The 17643-nt window shown below is 39.0% G+C and overlaps 1 protein-coding gene across 3 annotated transcripts in view; it reads left to right on the top strand.

The window, feature by feature from the left end:
• The first annotated feature begins 4349 nt into the window (after positions 1–4349).
• Positions 4350–17643, top strand: part of mettl24 (methyltransferase like 24) — a 39383-nt gene continuing 26089 nt past the window's right edge. The window contains exons 1-2 of one of the 3 annotated variants that reach the window (XM_026194324.2): positions 4835–4968; positions 6948–7035. In XM_026194324.2, the coding sequence (XP_026050109.1) occupies positions 7024–7035 (12 nt within the window). In that variant the 5' untranslated portion in view covers positions 4835–4968; positions 6948–7023. Of the gene's footprint in view, positions 4969–6947; positions 7036–17643 lie in introns of all 3 variants that reach the window. The other 2 variants (XM_026194323.2, XM_026194322.2) reach the window with 2 other exon arrangements.

Raw genomic sequence — 17643 nt, 5'->3', positions numbered from 1 at the left:
CCTCTCTTCTCTTCCCAGATATAATGAAATAGACAACTGCCCCAAATCTTTTTAATTTTTATTTTTAAACTAAGCGAGCCGCCCTCAAATCTGGACACATGCTCTCTACAGAGTGCAACACCTCAGCGATACTAAAATGAAAAAGTCAGCACAACACTTTTCCAGAATTGCGTCTTCATAATTGGTAACACGTGACTGGGTGGTTTTAATAAATAGACTGGTGTCTTTCCAACTTCAGATTCACTTAAAACCCCCAAATGAGCTGGGAAAATCACTGGTGATGATGATGACGTTTTGGAAACTTAAAGGTCTGTATGATGACTTAACATTTGTTTGATGACATCACCTCTTTGATTACATTAGTTTTATCAGTCTAATTTGAACTTTTTGTTGTGGAAATGGCACCTATGATGTATCCAAGGGCTTTTTTTCACATTTTGATACAAAGTGAAGTAGTGATGAGAGTTGTTTGCTTTGATACACCTGTGACTATACCTATCTGCAAACTGAAGATCTTGTGATGTAGTGTGATGTGATGTGTAGAAGTATTAGATCTGTTTATTCTGTTGTTAACTGGTTATCCTTGCATAACGTCCACGTGTAAAGTTTAACCCCTATCAGGGTCAACATAAACAAGCGGCCACTGAAACAACTAGTTACTCTAAATGTGCCTGGTGTTTACAGTTTAAGCAAAGCAGTAATGAGCTGCTGGGTTCATAATAATCTCAAGGTCCTGTCTCTGCACCAGCAATCATTCCCTCTTTCTATTTGGCTAGCTCACTCAAAATTGTGGCAACAGCAACAATGGCTATTTTAATTGCTTATTTAAGTAAGCATTTAACATTTTAAGAAGTAAGAAATAACTAGAAATGCCCAGACTCCAAAGTAGCATCCTCACATGGCTCTAATAAACTATCCAAACTTCCAAAATGTATAGTTTGCTTCGAATTAAAACAAGCAAAACAGCTGTAACCATAAACACATAGCTGGCCTGGGTAGTGTTTGTATACGCAGCAATGGATTACAGACCAAGTCCTTACTTCTGTGAAAGTGTGCATTTTATTTGATTTTAGTTTGAGCAACTAAAAAAACATTTAATGAATGCATTTAATCTTCTTCACCACATTTTTGTGGGGTGAGATCACAGGTTATTCACGTCTGTGCAAGACCCACATTTAGAACTTAAAAGCCCGTTCTGTGTCTCTGCTTCTCCAAGTGCTCCTAACGAATCCTTTGATTAATGATTGATACGTTCAGCCGTTGTGTTTGTATTGACTCACTGCATCTTGTCTTGGCTGGATTCAGCAGGAATACGAATACAAACTATAAACTAAACAGCGTTTGCTTTTGCCATCACACTGACTTGCTTTCACTCCACCTTCTCATCTGGGAAATAAAACGGGAGAAGGATCATTGAAATAGGTTGTACGTGCTGACTGTGGCAATTTGTTAAACAGCGTGTTACCGTGAAATTAACTGCAGGTCTGCTTTGAAAGTCATCAGGTTTAACATTTAGACATTAAAAAGTAATTGACACATTACTAGCAAGACTGCATGTTGCATTTGTGTCAATTGCATTTCACAAATGTGTTTGTTTTATGTAAAAGGGTAAGATTTTATGACACAAACAGATGGTCAGCTATAAATCGTCTTCCACATCTAAGTGAGGCTGTATGGCGTTAATATGGTGTGGAATATAAGCAACTATATCTTATATTCTTACATCTATGTCAGTCCAGTTAATAGGTTTGATCGTTTATCCCAGTTTTTGAAGTGTTGCTAACTTTCACAGCTTTTTCTGTATGTATGCATATGTATATCATGCGGTCTCTCGGGGTAGAAGGTGGTTATCTTTGCCACTGGTTGCTGTGCAATCATTTATTGAGGTGTGGAAAAAAGGTCAAACAGGTTTATTTTATTGCCTCAGATGTGTAACCTTGTAACATATTGACCCTTTTAATGCTTATTATTAAACCAGTATGTGAGCATGTTACCGTTGTTGTAAATAAAAAGCTAAAAATATACGTTAAGATCATTATTATTATTTTATTATTATTATTATTTTTTATTATTATTATTTTATTTATTTTTTTATTTGATGATCCAGTTAATCTTGATTGTGCAATGTGTACATATTAGATGAGACTACACAAATGTACACAAAAATCCCAACTGTTGAATTATTACTTAAGGTCATTAACTACAAGCTTATTATAACAATATTATTATAACAATACGTTTATTCTGCAGTCACGTGAGTTGAAAAAACGTAACATAGGGGTGTGTCATTTTTCAAGGCAACTTAGACCATTTACACAATTATCTCACAAGGCTCAAGAGTAGTGAGCTGAGACCCTTGCCAGCTATTTATTATGTATTTACAGTGCTTACAGTGTTTTGAGGACCTGAATCTTATAAAACAATCAAGTTATTCTTATGTGTGTGTGTGTGTGTGTGTGTGTCATTTTGGACCCCAGTTGAAAGTAAACACACGGTAACCTTCACCTCTTCCTGATACAACTGGCCACTTCCCACTGTGCAAAACTTCAGCAGTTCATCCAGACATCGGTGTGTTTCCCAAAATACAAGAAGCACATTGATCTTATGGTGCAGATTGACCTGTATTAGTCCAGCTTGTTCCAGTTTTCCTGCTTTTTGTGTTAGGAAACCTGTATTTGCCACTGCAGATATCAGACCAGCTGCTGTTTACAAAATACCATGGAGTAAATTCCACTTGCAAGCAACTTCGACAGTTTATCTTATCTAACCATGAAAAGAGATTTTCATTTCTAGATATTTTTTTTGTAACCTATAATTAGCAAAATGAGCCCTTTTGGGTTTACTCTCGCCCTCTTAGAGCTTACTGTGTGGTTATAAGCCTTGCCGCTATCAAATTTATCCAGCAGGCATTTTTGCCTTTGCTTCATTAGCAGGTGGTCTATCGGTCTGTGATATCAGGCCCCATATTGAGACACTGCTTTTAAAGTATATGTGAGTAGATAGAGCTTAAACGGCCTCTCTCTGTCTCTCTGGACCCTGTTTTGTTGGAGGATATGAAAAAAAAAAGGGGGGGGGGGGGGGGGGGAAGCCAGAAACAAACGCATTGCACGTGGCAGCTGATTTTGACCAGATCTGGACAAATCATTCCAATATGAATAATGCTGTCTGCAGAGAGAGAGCGAGAGAGAGAGAGAGAAGTCTCCTGCATCTCACAAAAGAAACATTGTTTTGCTACATGTTTGATACAAAACACACGTCTAAAATTTAGAGTTTTTCCAACTTCTTTTGAGGTAAAAGCTGGACGCTTTTATGTGTAATCACACAGAAGAAACAGTAATCAGTTCCATATGCAGCTGTTTAGAATTAACCACTAGGTGGCAGCAGAGATCGTCTTACTGTACCCGACATCCTTTATTCTCTCTGGTTCTCCCGATCTAATTTATTTGATTCACTGTAATTGGCTTGTGTGCCGAAGCTGGTATTTAGAGGAGTGTTGTTTGTACTTCAAAGGGGGGCAGCAGAGAATTATTTGTAGGCTCAAAAAGGCTGTAACTGATTCCAAACAGTAGGTGGGAGATCAGCTCTCTTATTATCTGCCTCTTCTTACATTTAGCAGTGCCACGTCAAGCAAATTCTAATTCTCAAGTTTTGTTGTAAGGTCTAATCCTCCCCCACCCCTAAAATAGACAAAAAAAGGAAGCTTGAAAACACCAGATGAATGTTCTCTTCTTGTCCAAAATATCAAATATGCCCTCATTAAATCAGGAATCGAGAGAAGTATGGAATTTATGTGAAAAAACCCACACATTTTCTTAAATTTGTACAATAACAGAGAAAAATATAGGAATTGATATAGTATTTTTTTTTAGAACATGTGCACACAGACAAAATTCAAGAGTAATGACTTCAAATAAATGAGTAAAAACAAAAAGTTCTTAGAAACTTATCACTCTAACAAAATGTTTGCATTGGAGCACCTCAAATGACTTTTCACAAATACTTAAACTTTCATTCGTGTATGAATGTCGCTGCTGTTTCCAGAGAGAGCCCAACAGATGCTGAGAGGAAATCTTGCATGGACCCGTTATGGAGCTGGAGACACAGCCCATAACTGGAGCTACACCGTAACATGAGATTCTGCTGGGCGGGATGAAGCAGCACCAAGGAGGGGGAAGAACAACAGAGTGGTGTGTGTGTGTGTCTGTGTGTGTGAGTGTGATGTGAACCTCAGAAAGAAAAAGAAAGCAAATTAAAGGGGCGTGTGTTTGGGTTAAAAAAAAAGAGAGAAAGAAAGAGACTTACAAGTGTGAGGAGGGAGTTTCCAAAGTTTTCAAAGAGGGTGGCATATTCTGCACTTCACTCTCAGCTTCCAAAGCCTCAGCACTTACACAGCCTCACAGCCTTGCAGGAAGCACAAATATGTGTGCGTGTGTGCTGGTTTATGAGCAACGGTGGAAATGTTTGCATTTCATTAACTTACCGCTGTTGGTGTAAAGGTGGATTTTAACCTTGAGACAAAGGGGAAGAGAACTTCCAAAATGGGATAGAAAAAGCAATCAAACTGACACCTTGAGTTGAGACACTGGATTTGGGTGAGTCAGAGAGACAGGGAGGACAAAACAGTGGATGGATATGGGCAGAGAGCGACTCACTCTGGGACTGCTGCTGCGTTTGGGCATCCTGTTCACTGCTGTGTGTGTGTGCATTCATCTTTACCTGGAGAGAGGTTGGCAGGGTGCCTCAGCACCCTTGGCTTTGAGACGTCCAACTAAATCTAATCAAAAGTGGGGTGAACAGAGTAAAATGAAACAGGTGTCTGCAGAAGAAGCAGAGGAGCTGGGCAAAAGCATTAAAAGGAGAATTTCTTATGTTCACAAACTGAAGAAGGACAGTCTAGTTAGGAAGACTGAGGGAGACACAGAGGGCCCCTCACCACGATGCTGCCCGCCTCTGCAACTACACAGAAAGGTATGTTTGATATACCATCAACTTCTTAGCTCTTAATTGTTGTGTTTAAGATTTTTGTCAGGTTTATCTGATTCCTAGATCAGTGGTTTCTTACTGAGTAAGAACTACTGAGTTAATGCTCGGTAAATCCCAGAAGGGTGATGATGGAAGAACAGGCAGCAGAATTGATGCATGTTCAACGAGTGCCTCTGAAATGCTTTGATGTCAAAGAAGAGAGGGTTTGCCACTCAGATTTCTGGCAGTACAGGACTGCATTTATTTTTCTGAGACAAGTGAACAAGTGTTGGCCTAACACACAATGACAAATCAAGCACTCCCTTAGTGCATCAGCTGCAAATCTAAGACAGTCAGCTCTAACAAAGAAACACTTCATTTGTGTGTTCTAAAGTGTAGGGATAGCTACCTACTGAGCTATCCCTGCCCCTTTTTTTTTTTTTCTGGAGCAAACATTACTTTACACACACTCAAACACACACATGCATGAACTCCAGAAGCTTGACCCTGTGACCCACGAAGGGTGTGTTAGTGCAGCAGCTTAACAAGGGCAGGGATAGCTCAGTAGGTAGAGTGGTGGCCCCATGATCGGAAGGTCGGGGGTTCAACTCCACTGAACTGCTACCCTGAGGTACCCCTGAGCAAGGTACCGTCCCTACACACTGCTCCCCGGGCGCTGCATTGGTGGCTGCCCACTGCTTCACTGGGTGAATGGGTTAAATGCAGAGGAACTATTTCCCTATGGGGACTAACACATACACATTACATTACATTACACATTACATTACATTATTACAACCCTCCACTTCCCTCCCCTCTGCTGTCTCTTCATGCATTTCTCTTTGATTCATTTCTGCTCTCCGCCGTTGCCTTCATGTTGTCATTTGATCTTCCCATCCATCATTCTTCCTTTTGTTCCCCTTTCACTGCCAATTTCTGTCAACCCTCCCACCAGCAACACACACACACACACACACGGTGAGCTCTTTCCACCCTACTTTAGTTTCTCATTCTGTTACATTGGGATAATAAATGCTTCTTCGCTTTTCTGTCTTTAAATCTTTAATGACCTAAACTAGAGACAAAGAAGCCTCAGCACAAGAGTTTTAAATGCCGTGAAAAATCACTGCAGGGCTATCATTCCATGCCTTGAGATGGGCACTTGTGCACCATCAATATTACATAGCACCATATGCTCACTCCACCTAATTTCTAACATAAAATTTGTCTCCTAAGATGCCCCGGAGGTGCCCAGATAAAATTTTCTGTGTCATGCGCTGCTGCTATTTAGCTCTCTCGCTTCCTCTCTACCTAGACTGTGCTTTTCTTTCCTTTCCCTCTCATCTCGAAGACGTGTGTTAACGCTTTTGCTCTGTCATGTTACCTTGTCCCTCTCATGCTCCGTTTTGCTTCCTCATCTCTGCTGTCTGAATCACTTTAAAACTTCAAACCCGCCTTCCACTTTCTCTAACCTGTCTTTCTCTTATGTTCTCTCTTTTCCTTGAACATCGCTCTCTTGCTGTCTCACTAGCATACTGCTTTCTTCTCCCTGAACATATTCATGCAACTCAGATAAAATAAAATAAAAAGCTGCAGGCTGCCGTAAGGAAAATTACATTTTAAAACCTAATTTCCGGTGAGGCTTTGTAAAGCATTGTGCTTTTATAAGCGCTCACTGATTTAGGAATTTATGTACTGAATGATTTGTTCAGTTCAGCATTTCCTGGTACTGTAAAAATGAGAGCATGTAGACCTTATCCCAGTCCACCTTTCTATGCCATTTAAAAGATCTGGGTATCAGTTAAGGCACCACGGCGGCACAAAGCCTGGGGCCTTTCTGTGTGGCGTTTGCATGTTGTTTGTGGGTACTCTGGCTACCTGTCATACTCCAAAGACATGCACTTAGTGGGGTTAGGTTAATTAGTTATTCTGAAATGCCCATAGGTGTGAATGTGAGTGCAAATGGTTGTCTCTCTCTGTGTTAGGCATGCAACAAACTGGCAATCTGACCAAGCTGCACTCTTCTTTGCACCCTATGGCTGTTGGGATAGTCTCCAGCTGATGCTAAATTGGGTAAGCAGAAGAAGATGGATGGTATTAATGCCACTATTGTGGAAAGTGTTACACCTACCATGAACACAACTGGTTTCATTCACACTTTTACCTCCTTGTGAGCTGCGGTGAAGGTAATTGATAATTAGTAAAGATAATCGTACTTTTATACCTCTTCATATGGCTGGATGATCTTCACGAATTACATAAAAGAAGGGGCATGTGACTGCATCTATGTTACAGATGACTCATGAAACTAAACAGCTCTGACCAGACAATTGATAACATGTACGTGAGGCAGTATTCAGACTGAGGTGCATTAATAAACCCCATACAAATAGACTAGAGTATCAGTTGTTGTGTTCAGATTCTAAAAATCTGTAACAGATCTGCTGAAAATGCTACAAGCAACAGCTGAACACGAGTCTTGAGAAGGGAAACAACATTTGACAAAACAATTCAGCATGTCACATAACGTTTATTACCAGATGGCTGACTTGAAGTTATTTGATTACATGTAAATTTTCCGTGCAGTGTTGTTACAGAAGTGCAACGTAAAACATCAGGTCAAATGAAATTGACATGACTGGTATGCATTCCATTTATACCAAGCAAATTATCCTAAATTTGTAGTTATTTGAATAAATAAATCTTTGATTTTATAGATTTCAGATTCATTTTACTTAAAACTATTGCTTTGTGTTTGCAAGAGAAAATAATGTTTGAGTGCAGATACTTATATATGCAGTTTTGGTTCGCACTTTAAGGCCCTCTTAGCTACATTTTAAGCCTTTTACAGTAATTGTGGTCTCCAGGTCTTCTCATTGCACATATATGATAAAGAAGCAAGTCATTAGATCACAAAATATTCAAGCACTGAACAAAGTAGGTGGCTGCACAGTTTCCTCATAGCAAGGAAGTCAGGGTTCAAATCCACCGGTCAAATTTCTAAGAGTTTCTGTGTCCTGTGCCTCTCTGAGTAATCTGGCTTCATCCCCCTACCAAAAGATGTTAATTTGTAAATAGAGGATAGGTTTGAAAGGTTATCAGGTTATACCTGGGATAGATTCCCAGATGGATGGATAAAGTAGTGGTCATCCATTTAATCAAAAATGCACAAGGCCTAACAGTTTTTAGGTTCTTCTGAGCAAAAGCGAATAAAAGTAAAAGATAATTGAAGAACAAAATAAAGCCTGTGTTTAGTAATTAGGGCTTAATGATACACAGATCTAATGTATAGCTGTCTGTACAAATCCATATACAATATTTTCTCTTTCACATTAGCTGCTTGGTCGATGATATTGCTACTGCACACCAGCAACTTAAGTACAACAGCTTTATAAACACAGCACTTGCTGATCTGTCATCTTTGCTACACTTTGAAAATGTCAGACATTAACGATTTTCAGCTTTGAGGCATTTTCTGAGCAAGATGAAGTGAGAGGTCATTAGAAAAGGCAAATCTCATTTTAAAACTCATTCAAGAGGGTAAAGCACAGGAGAGGTTGCTACTGTACCACACTTTACCACCTTGAATAACAGACGGTTGCTGACACATTCTGTCTCCCTTAATAAACTGTACAGGTATGAGTGTGAATTAGAGCCTCAGGGTCTTTTTTATAACCAATCTAAAGGAAATGTAATCTCTCGGCTGTCACACATCCAAGTTAAACACACACACACACACACACACACACACACACACACACACACACACACACACACACACACACACACACACACACACACACGTGAGTCTTCTTGAATCATTTACCTCATGCAGTCTTTCTTCCCCACTGGGAAAGGAGCAGAGGGGTGAGTTGGTAAATTATAGACACATATAAAATGTGCTGGTCAAAACAACAGCAGCGGGGGTGGAAGGGGAAACACGGGCAAACCAGTGTCTGAATGGCAGAATTCTGTCACATTTAACACATTTACAGGGATAGCAATGTTACATATCCAATGTTTGAAAAGGGCTAAAGAAAGAAAGACAGAAGAGAGCAAACACAGCAGGGCTCTGGTGACTCAGCCCCCTGACTTTAACAGCAATAAACAGACTGCTGGCCTTTTCTCACAGTGACGCACACACAAAATATATAACCTACACACTCCAACGCAGGTCCATCTCCCAAGCTGAAATGCTGGCGACTTGCAAAGTCACGAGAAGTCACCATATTATATCTGCTAATTTAAGCAACTATTCTTTCTATGCGGATTCTGCTTTGACCTACTATCCTCCCATTGGTTAGAGAGGAAGGGCCGCCACTGCCATAACTGGATAATAGTAACAAATACCATCATTGTATAATGTAGCCATAATAAGGTTAAAAGGTTTGCAACAAAAAAAGTGGTAACAATATATCCTGATGTGTAGCAGTTGTAGTGGTGCAACAAATTGTCAGTATTAGGAGTCTGTATGTAATCTCAATTTTTCCCTGTATGGTCCATATAATATAATTACACAATGCACATGCATGATGAAGTTTCTGGCACACAGTTTTTATGCTGATGTTAAGGCGAGAGGAAGCACTCAGGTCGGATATCAACTTTTTCTGAGTTGGGCATCAAAGTTTTGTTGCATCTGTTGTGAAGACTAAACATCTTGTTATCTTTAAAGCTTTGCATGACTAAGAAGTAGTTTAGTGCCCTGTCCAATTTTGTGTACAGTATGGTTTGTGATGCTAATAGGTTTTTGTATTAACAGCTCACCTGCACTACCAGTGATCAATACTTCAGTGCTGTCTTTGCTGTACATTTACAAATGTACATTTACAAATGTACAGCAAACCTAACAATACAACAATCAATGTAGATTGTCCATCTCAAGAGTCTTCTAGATAAATAATCTTTATAAAAAGCATAAAAAGATGTAGTATGTTGTAAAGAAATGTTAATCCCCTGACCCCTGGATGTTTTGAGGTTGTATAAACTGAAAAGACAAATTACTGTGTTGTTTAAAATTCTTTAGCTGAGCGTAGCAGAGCATTCAGAATTAAGAGGTGTATCTGTAGTAATATTGTTTTAAGAAAGTTTTCAGCTGTGTTACAGAAAGACACTTCTGGCACTGAGGAAAATGGATAACACTGAAATGTAACATTAAATAGAGCTTATGCTTTTCAAAGTATTGACTTGTAATCATTTACTGCTTAAACGCAGTTAAATTCAGCAGCAACAACAGCATGCATCATACTGATCAATCTTAATACAGTGATGTTGTTTCAGTCCACAATTTTGCTATGAAGCAAGAGGAAGAAATCTGTGCTTGGAGCAACTTTCTTTAATTTAAGGACACTTTCTACTCAGTCTGACTGCTTCCTGTTAAAAAAAGACATTACTGATTGTTACTACTGCATTCACTCTCTGTAATGAACTCTAAAATCTAAAACCAACCTTGCCATCACTTAATATTAAAACATCATCATCATCATCATCAAAATTCATATAGAAATGGAGTACTATTCATAAATTGCTACTTGTACCAGAAATCACTTCATAGCTATCTTCTCAAGTCTCCCTTCCATATCCACAGTGTCCTATTTCACACTGTGAATGTATTTTGAGAGTCTGCGACCTGTAAAGCTTTTACTCGGGAATTCAGTGGCAGCATTATTCAGAGATTACTTGTAGATAGGTCGGCTGCCAATCACATGTCAAACACACTGAACCTCAAAGCCCACAGACAGGCTGTAAATACAGTAAATCACTAGTGAAAAGCAAAGATGAACCATGGATTCTCTTTTCATTTTAGACTATTTTACCAGTGGTGTTCCATCAGGACAAGCAAGGCAGGCACTGCTTGCCTTGTCAAATCTAAAAACAGATATAAGTGAAAATGTACCAAAGCAAATTGACCTCTCTCCTTTCATCTCAGACAGTCCTGTCATAAAGCTTGTCGCATGCCAATTAATATGTGCATCCATCCTTTACATTACTGCCGTCTTGTGGCTGCAGTCAGATGTTGTCGTTGTCGCTATTGTGCTTCTTGCAGTCTTGTAGAAAACTGCATATTTGTCGACAACATGTAGGGAACGATATTGGCATACAGGCTTTCTAAATATCACGCTATTTGCCATTCTTTCAAGTTGTTCCCAAAATATGTTATATCTTTACAGAAAGCATTGTCAAGAGAAAGAGAACGAGCTGTCTACCTAGTTAGAAATGTTATATTATAATATTAAGCTCAAGTTACTCGTGTCCAGTTATTATCCATTACCTGCTACCTACATAATGTTTGTGGAATCACAGTAAACATTGGTCATGCTACCCTTGCCTGATTTTTACTGCACTATAAAGAAAACAAAAGGAATATATGCAAAATACATTATGATTCCCTTAAAAGTAAATTTAGAGTATAGAGTGAGGTCTCCAGAGGTTTTTGGCTCTTGGGGTTTTTTTTTTTTTTTTCAACCACTGCATTTGTTTAGGTTTTTTTTTTAAACATTTTTTATGTGATGGGACTGCTCCAACTCCAGCTTCAAATGACATCTAAAGACAAATGCTCCAAAATCTAATTCACATTATCTGTAGCCTTGAGTCAAAATGAATCAATTTACATCTGTGAGAGACAAAAACAGTGATCGTGTCAAACTTTTTCTCATGAGAGTAAATCAAACCACTAAAGTGAAAGATGATCAAAATTGCAAACTACATGCTTGTTGTCTGTAGGAATAGAATAAACGCTACTATATGGCCTCAAAACCTATAATTATAATATTCAAAAACAACCAACAAGCCAAAGCAGTCTCCAGTTTAATTCAAATGATCCTTTTAATTAGCTGAGACACAAATTCATTCATTGCAAGGCAATTTTTAATTACTTTTGTTCAAATGGGTAACAGCTTGATTATCAATGAACACTATGCTTCTGAGCATTGATTAGTTCAGAGTTAGGATAAAGTGAGAACAGAAAAAGCAATCCTGCTTCAATCTCTGCCAGGCGGTATCAGGTCCCAGTAGATTTTCTTAAGCAGACACCCGATGACCTTCCTTATGTCACGGAAAACTGAAAGATTTGCCTCTGCAGACAGAGAGAGCAAGATAAAAGACTGCTGAAAAGAAGAAAAGAGGTTGACCTTGTTTAATCCCAAAGGTGTGACTCAAGTCAGATCACTGGCACCCTTAAGCACCAACTGAGATGCTCAGAGAACTAAGAAGTCACAAGAACTAAGTGCTAAGAAAGCTGGTACATTACCTGCCTGGTCTTAAGCTAAAAATTCCATATCCATTAGCAACACTGCATGTTGCAGATAAAATATTTACATCTCTATATGAACTCCACAAAAACGTATATAATCTTATAATGACAAATTTGTAACACATGAGCTGAGTAGTCACTGTACATTTTCTTATGTTTAATAAGAGAGCTTTATTTTTCTCTTCAGTCACTTGTCAGAAATGTCAATATAAACTTTAGCTAATCTGACACACCTGCCAAAAATAAATATAAATATAGATAAAAGTGCCTGAGAAACTTCTCAGTATGCACAGTAGTGATGGGATTTCCGGCTCTTTTTAGAGAACCGGCTCTTTTGGCTCGGCTCACTAAAAAGACAAGCTTTATGACAGGACTCTTTCGGCTCCCAACCGGCAACTCAGGTTGTTGTGTTGCTTTAATTAATTTATTATCAACAACAATATAAAATTATGCACAAAAGGAGTTACTAATGTAAAAAAAAAAGTGGTTTTATTTATATATGTTTATATATGAATATATGCAGTGGCCCTTGGGGACAAGGCACGTACAAACTCCAAAATGCATTTCTAGCGTTAACTGAACTTCCAAAACAGAGCTACCTAGATCACTTAAATTACACAATTGAAAGCATATGTGTATTGTTTGTGTATTTATACACAAGCACTCATATATATTCAAATAATTTAAAAAAAAATCATTTACCTGTTACTACCACACACCAAATCCAGTTATTGGTACTTCCTGGCTAGTGTAGCCACTAGGTAACAAAAAGCTCAACACTGCCCCCTAGCATCCTGGAGCATTCTGTTGTGTTTGTACGTGCTTCGGAGTTTGTACGTGCTTTGTCTCTAGGGGCCATCGTAAATATACTTTTATTTATTCACTCCACATAAAATGTAATAAATCAATCATATAATACAAAAACCAACTATTTACATTTCAACTTTTAACTATTTAAATTTTCAGCTTTTTCCTTTTAAACAAATTTAAAGTGAAACAACACAAAACACTGCAAACCACAACACAATCAAATATAAATATGAAAAAATTTGAAAACAAAAAGAAGATACACATTCTCTGTCAGCCCTGCGACAGACTGGCGACCTGTCCAGGGTGTACCCTGCCTCTCGCCCTATGACAGCTGGGATAGGCTCCAGCGCCCCCCGCGACCCTGAAAAGGATAAGCGGAAGCAAATGGATGGATGGACATTCTCTGTCATATGGGCCTGCATGAATAAACTTTCTGAATCCTTTATCATCCGCAACTGAAAATAGTTGTGGATGATTACTATACCTTTCTAATGTGACGTTGTTGTCCCTGGCTCTCTTTCTCTCTCTTTCCCTCCGGCTCTGTTCCTGTGCTACTGCGAGTGTAACTACCGGCCCTCCCCCCTCTTCCCAGCGCAAAGCACGAGGCTCGCGTGCGGAGTGAAGCGGAAAAAAAAGTTAGAGAGAGAGGGTGAGAGAAAGAAAAAGAAAAAAAACACGGCTCGCATCGGTCACTTCAAAGAGTCGGCTCTAAGATCCGTTTCGTTTGCGACCGACACATCACTAATGCACAGTCTATGAAGCTTTAAAGAACCATACCAGTGGCTTGGTATGTTTTTAGCACATTTACTACCCTATACCTAAACCCTATAGCATTACATCAGAGTGTACTCCATCAAAGTGACCATCAAGTCTGCATTACTTTTAAAAAAATAATGCAATTGCCATGCAATTCTGCAGATGAACTGTGCATAAATAATGTATTGAGTAAAGGCTATGCAGACACTATCTTCACTTAGTCACTTTACAAAGCAAAGATTTAATCATAAATCTTTTTGTTTGTTTAGTGTTTTTCACCAATCTAAACTCACAATTTGAAACCTGTTCTTTTTTTTGGGGGGGGGGGGGGGGGGGGGGGGGCAATTGACTAAACTAAAGTCGAATATTTATAAAGTCAAATGCAAAGCAAATGCATCTGCAAACTATAAACTTTTAAGAAAGCATCTAGGTTTTGTTGTTAATTCATTGAAACTTGCAAGCGCACTGCTGTGGCATTTCAGGTTTGCATTTGCCACACTGAGTGCAAAACCGACTTTATTTAAGTGATCTTTCTTAGAGAACAGCACAAGCAGAATAATCCGCTTTTACCGCAGGATCACAAGCACCTCACAAGCAGGCTACATAGGAAGTTGTGCATTAACCGCAGGCAGAAAAATCACAGAAAGGGGTGTAAATATGTTTAGACATACAAAACCTTTGATTTTCTCAACTTTTGGATCATATTGCTGCAGTGACATTGCAGCACAGATTATGCGTAGACCATCCCCTAGAAAAACAAACAGCTCTAGACAGGCACGTAGCTTTTTTTTCTCAATATGAGATTAGTATCAAAGTCCAGCCAAAAGAAAATAAGCTACTACGTGGTTGTGCCAAGTTATGTCAGGGAGAGCACAAAGAGAGCTTTCAGATAATCAATTACCTATTTTCTTAAGAGTTTATAGAAATATGACTATTTTACTTTCATGAGCAAGCTATCTGCACTTTTTTTTTAAACCATGAGAAACAACTGAGAGCACATGGCCTAGTGCAGCCAAGGCTATATTAATACTCTTTTGATTTGTCAAACTGTTAAGATAACAGCTGGGAGCTTTCACTCTCAACTTTTAAATGTGTTATTTTGTACAAACCCAACCTCCAACCACATGTTGCTGGAGGAAAGTCACAAATCACTCAGTGCACTTTATGTTACAGTGAGTCTGCTTTGTGTGCTAGCTGCCATCACACAAAGACGCCCAATGGAGGACAGAGGGCGTTCAGTGTCAGGATCTGAGTCCAATGTCCTGATCGCACAATACTCCCTTCAGACTTGTCTGGAACATTCCAGAAAGTTCTCAGCCTCCATCCAAACCGTCATGAATAAGTGCATTGACCTCTGAAACTGGACACCCTCACTCCCATCTTTGCTGCTCACCTTCAATGCCCATCTATGAATGCATGCACACACAGGTTGTGAATTCAGCTTTCAAGCTAGCAGTGCTTAGAATGTCAGCAAAACACTTGCTTGTTAATGAAGCAGAAATTTCAGTAGCACCATGCTAATATGGCAGCAGACACCACTCAGCAGCAGAGAAGGCCAATGAACCTCAGGAACAATCATTTAAAGAGAATGCAGCTGCTTTGAGACTCATTTAAATCGGTGCTATCTCTGTTTGGAAAGGAAGTTTCTGCCTTAAAGTCTTTCACTCTATAAAAGTTATGTTAATGACAAACAAATGTGAAATGAGAATGAGAATGGGAAACACAAAGGAAAAAAAAACAATTATACATGAATATCACAAAAAGGATTATCGTTAAAATTACAGCCCTGTGCAAAAGTCTTGAGCCACCCCATGTTCTATGCAAGAGAGAACATCAACTTTTTAGACACCAGTGAATCTCTTGTTGAAGTATAATCACATTTTTTACAGTGCTGTCAAGGAGTAAGAGGTAAAGTGGTCTCCCTGAGCAATAGTTCTCCAGGCTTTCTGGAGGTCTCACAGGCTGTCTTTGGTCATTGGCTGCTTTTTCACTCATTTTCAGTCCAGTCCTTGTACCTGACCATTTTCGAGGAATTTCGTTTGCTCCTTAAGCCATTTTACATATATGAACCATTCAAGCACAAAAAGTGTTGTGTCTAGACATAACAGACAACTTGACAAAGAAAAAACTTTATTGCTTAAAAAGAGAATTCCTGTTGCAGAAACAAAATTTGTTCCTATGTCTTTAGTCGAATCCATGAAAGATGCCAAGGATAACACATTTTGACAAATATATTATTTTTGCTCCAACAAACTGATTCCCAAAGCATTATTAGCCAAAAAAATCTTTAATATCTCAGCATTATGTGCAGTGTGTACTTAAAAAAAATTAGGAAACTGCACATGTGAAGGACACAAGAGTGTCAGACCTAAAAAACTAGAGAAGATGAAAAATATCTGAAAGTCCTGTCCTTTAAAAACAGGAAAAAAATCCAGCCTGTCCAACCTGAGAGAGGGTCTGAAAGATACATCAACTAAAGGTTCAGAAGTATCTACTCTTCTTCAAACACTAGATGGCTGTAAACAAGCCATTCGTAAAAAAGGGAAACAATTTCAACTTTCAGTATGACATTGATCCCAAACAAACTGCCACTCAAGTAAAACTATATTCAGGTAGAAAAACACACAATGGCAAACTATCAGTCATGAACTGCCCCCCTCAGAGCCCAAACCTCTATATTCTTGAAGAAATGAGGGATCAATTTGACTTAGAACAGAAAAAACGTTGGCTAACTTTCAAAGTCTGTTTTTGCCTCATATGCAACATTTCCATGTATGTTTGCACATGTTAATGTCAAAAAATCTTTGTACCTATTTTGTATTTTAATAAGAAAGGATGATGAAATGAGGGGTAGCTCAAGATATCTGTATACTGCTATATGATATAGCCATCTTTTTTTTTTCATTTCTATACTGCAATTATTTACACAAAAGACACAAACGGACTAATAGATGAATAAAGGAAGAAAGAAAATGAGGAAGAGCCAAGAGTGGAAACTGCTGCCTCCATGTGTCTGTCTTAGTTTCCCTGTTTGTTTGTTTTTTGGGTTTTTTTTCCAACTCCATCTTCGGAAGAAAGTGTCATATGGTGCTCAGCATGCTCCCTCTGCTCTTCCCAACCAGACATCAAACATAAATCTCTGATCTAGGATATTGTCCAGGAAGATCGCCTCACATACACGCACACACACACAGACACGCACACAAAGAGATTGTAACTGCAAACAATGAGGCCCCATCTGTCTCCTGAGATGCTGGCCAAGAGGGCCCAATTCAAACACAACACAATCCAGACAGAAGACGGGGTATTTTCAGCAGTGTCACTCTGTTTTTTTTCTATTATGCGAAATAGCTATATATGAAATATTTCAGTCCATGGGAGCACCTATACCTGTGTTGAGTTTATGAATGCATGCATGAGCAAAATTACCATGATGTGACTGGAAGGCATTTCCAAGGCAACAGCCGGTTCCTATAGAAGTTAATAGCATGTGTCATGACAAGCCAAACGACTGCACAAACCACACACAGGTCTCAAATATGCACGCTTGTGTGTGTACATGAAATAGGGAGGACAGTGATCAGCTTCTGTTCTGACAAGAGCCGCTTCTTAACCCGGTGGATGTGCTGAGTGTTAACTGGAAACCACAATTGGCTGATAGGAATCTATCAAACCAAGTCAGACACCACTGCCTTTCCTTTCTCTAACAGCCGCTGTGGCTTTGAAAAAGATTGAGCTTTAATGGCAAAGCGACAAGCTCTTGTTGTGGAGTGCCTCGATTTCTCCTTTCCCATTCAGAGTTGCAAATATTGAGCTGAAAATGGTCAGCAATCGCAACCGAGTTCTTGATAGGTTTTCTAACATTG

The sequence above is a fragment of the Astatotilapia calliptera genome, chromosome 15 (assembly GCF_964374335.1).
Source record: "Astatotilapia calliptera chromosome 15, fAstCal68.1, whole genome shotgun sequence".
NCBI classification, from domain to species: domain Eukaryota; kingdom Metazoa; phylum Chordata; class Actinopteri; order Cichliformes; family Cichlidae; genus Astatotilapia; species Astatotilapia calliptera.
This window is presented reverse-complemented; position numbering and strand designations above follow the sequence as displayed.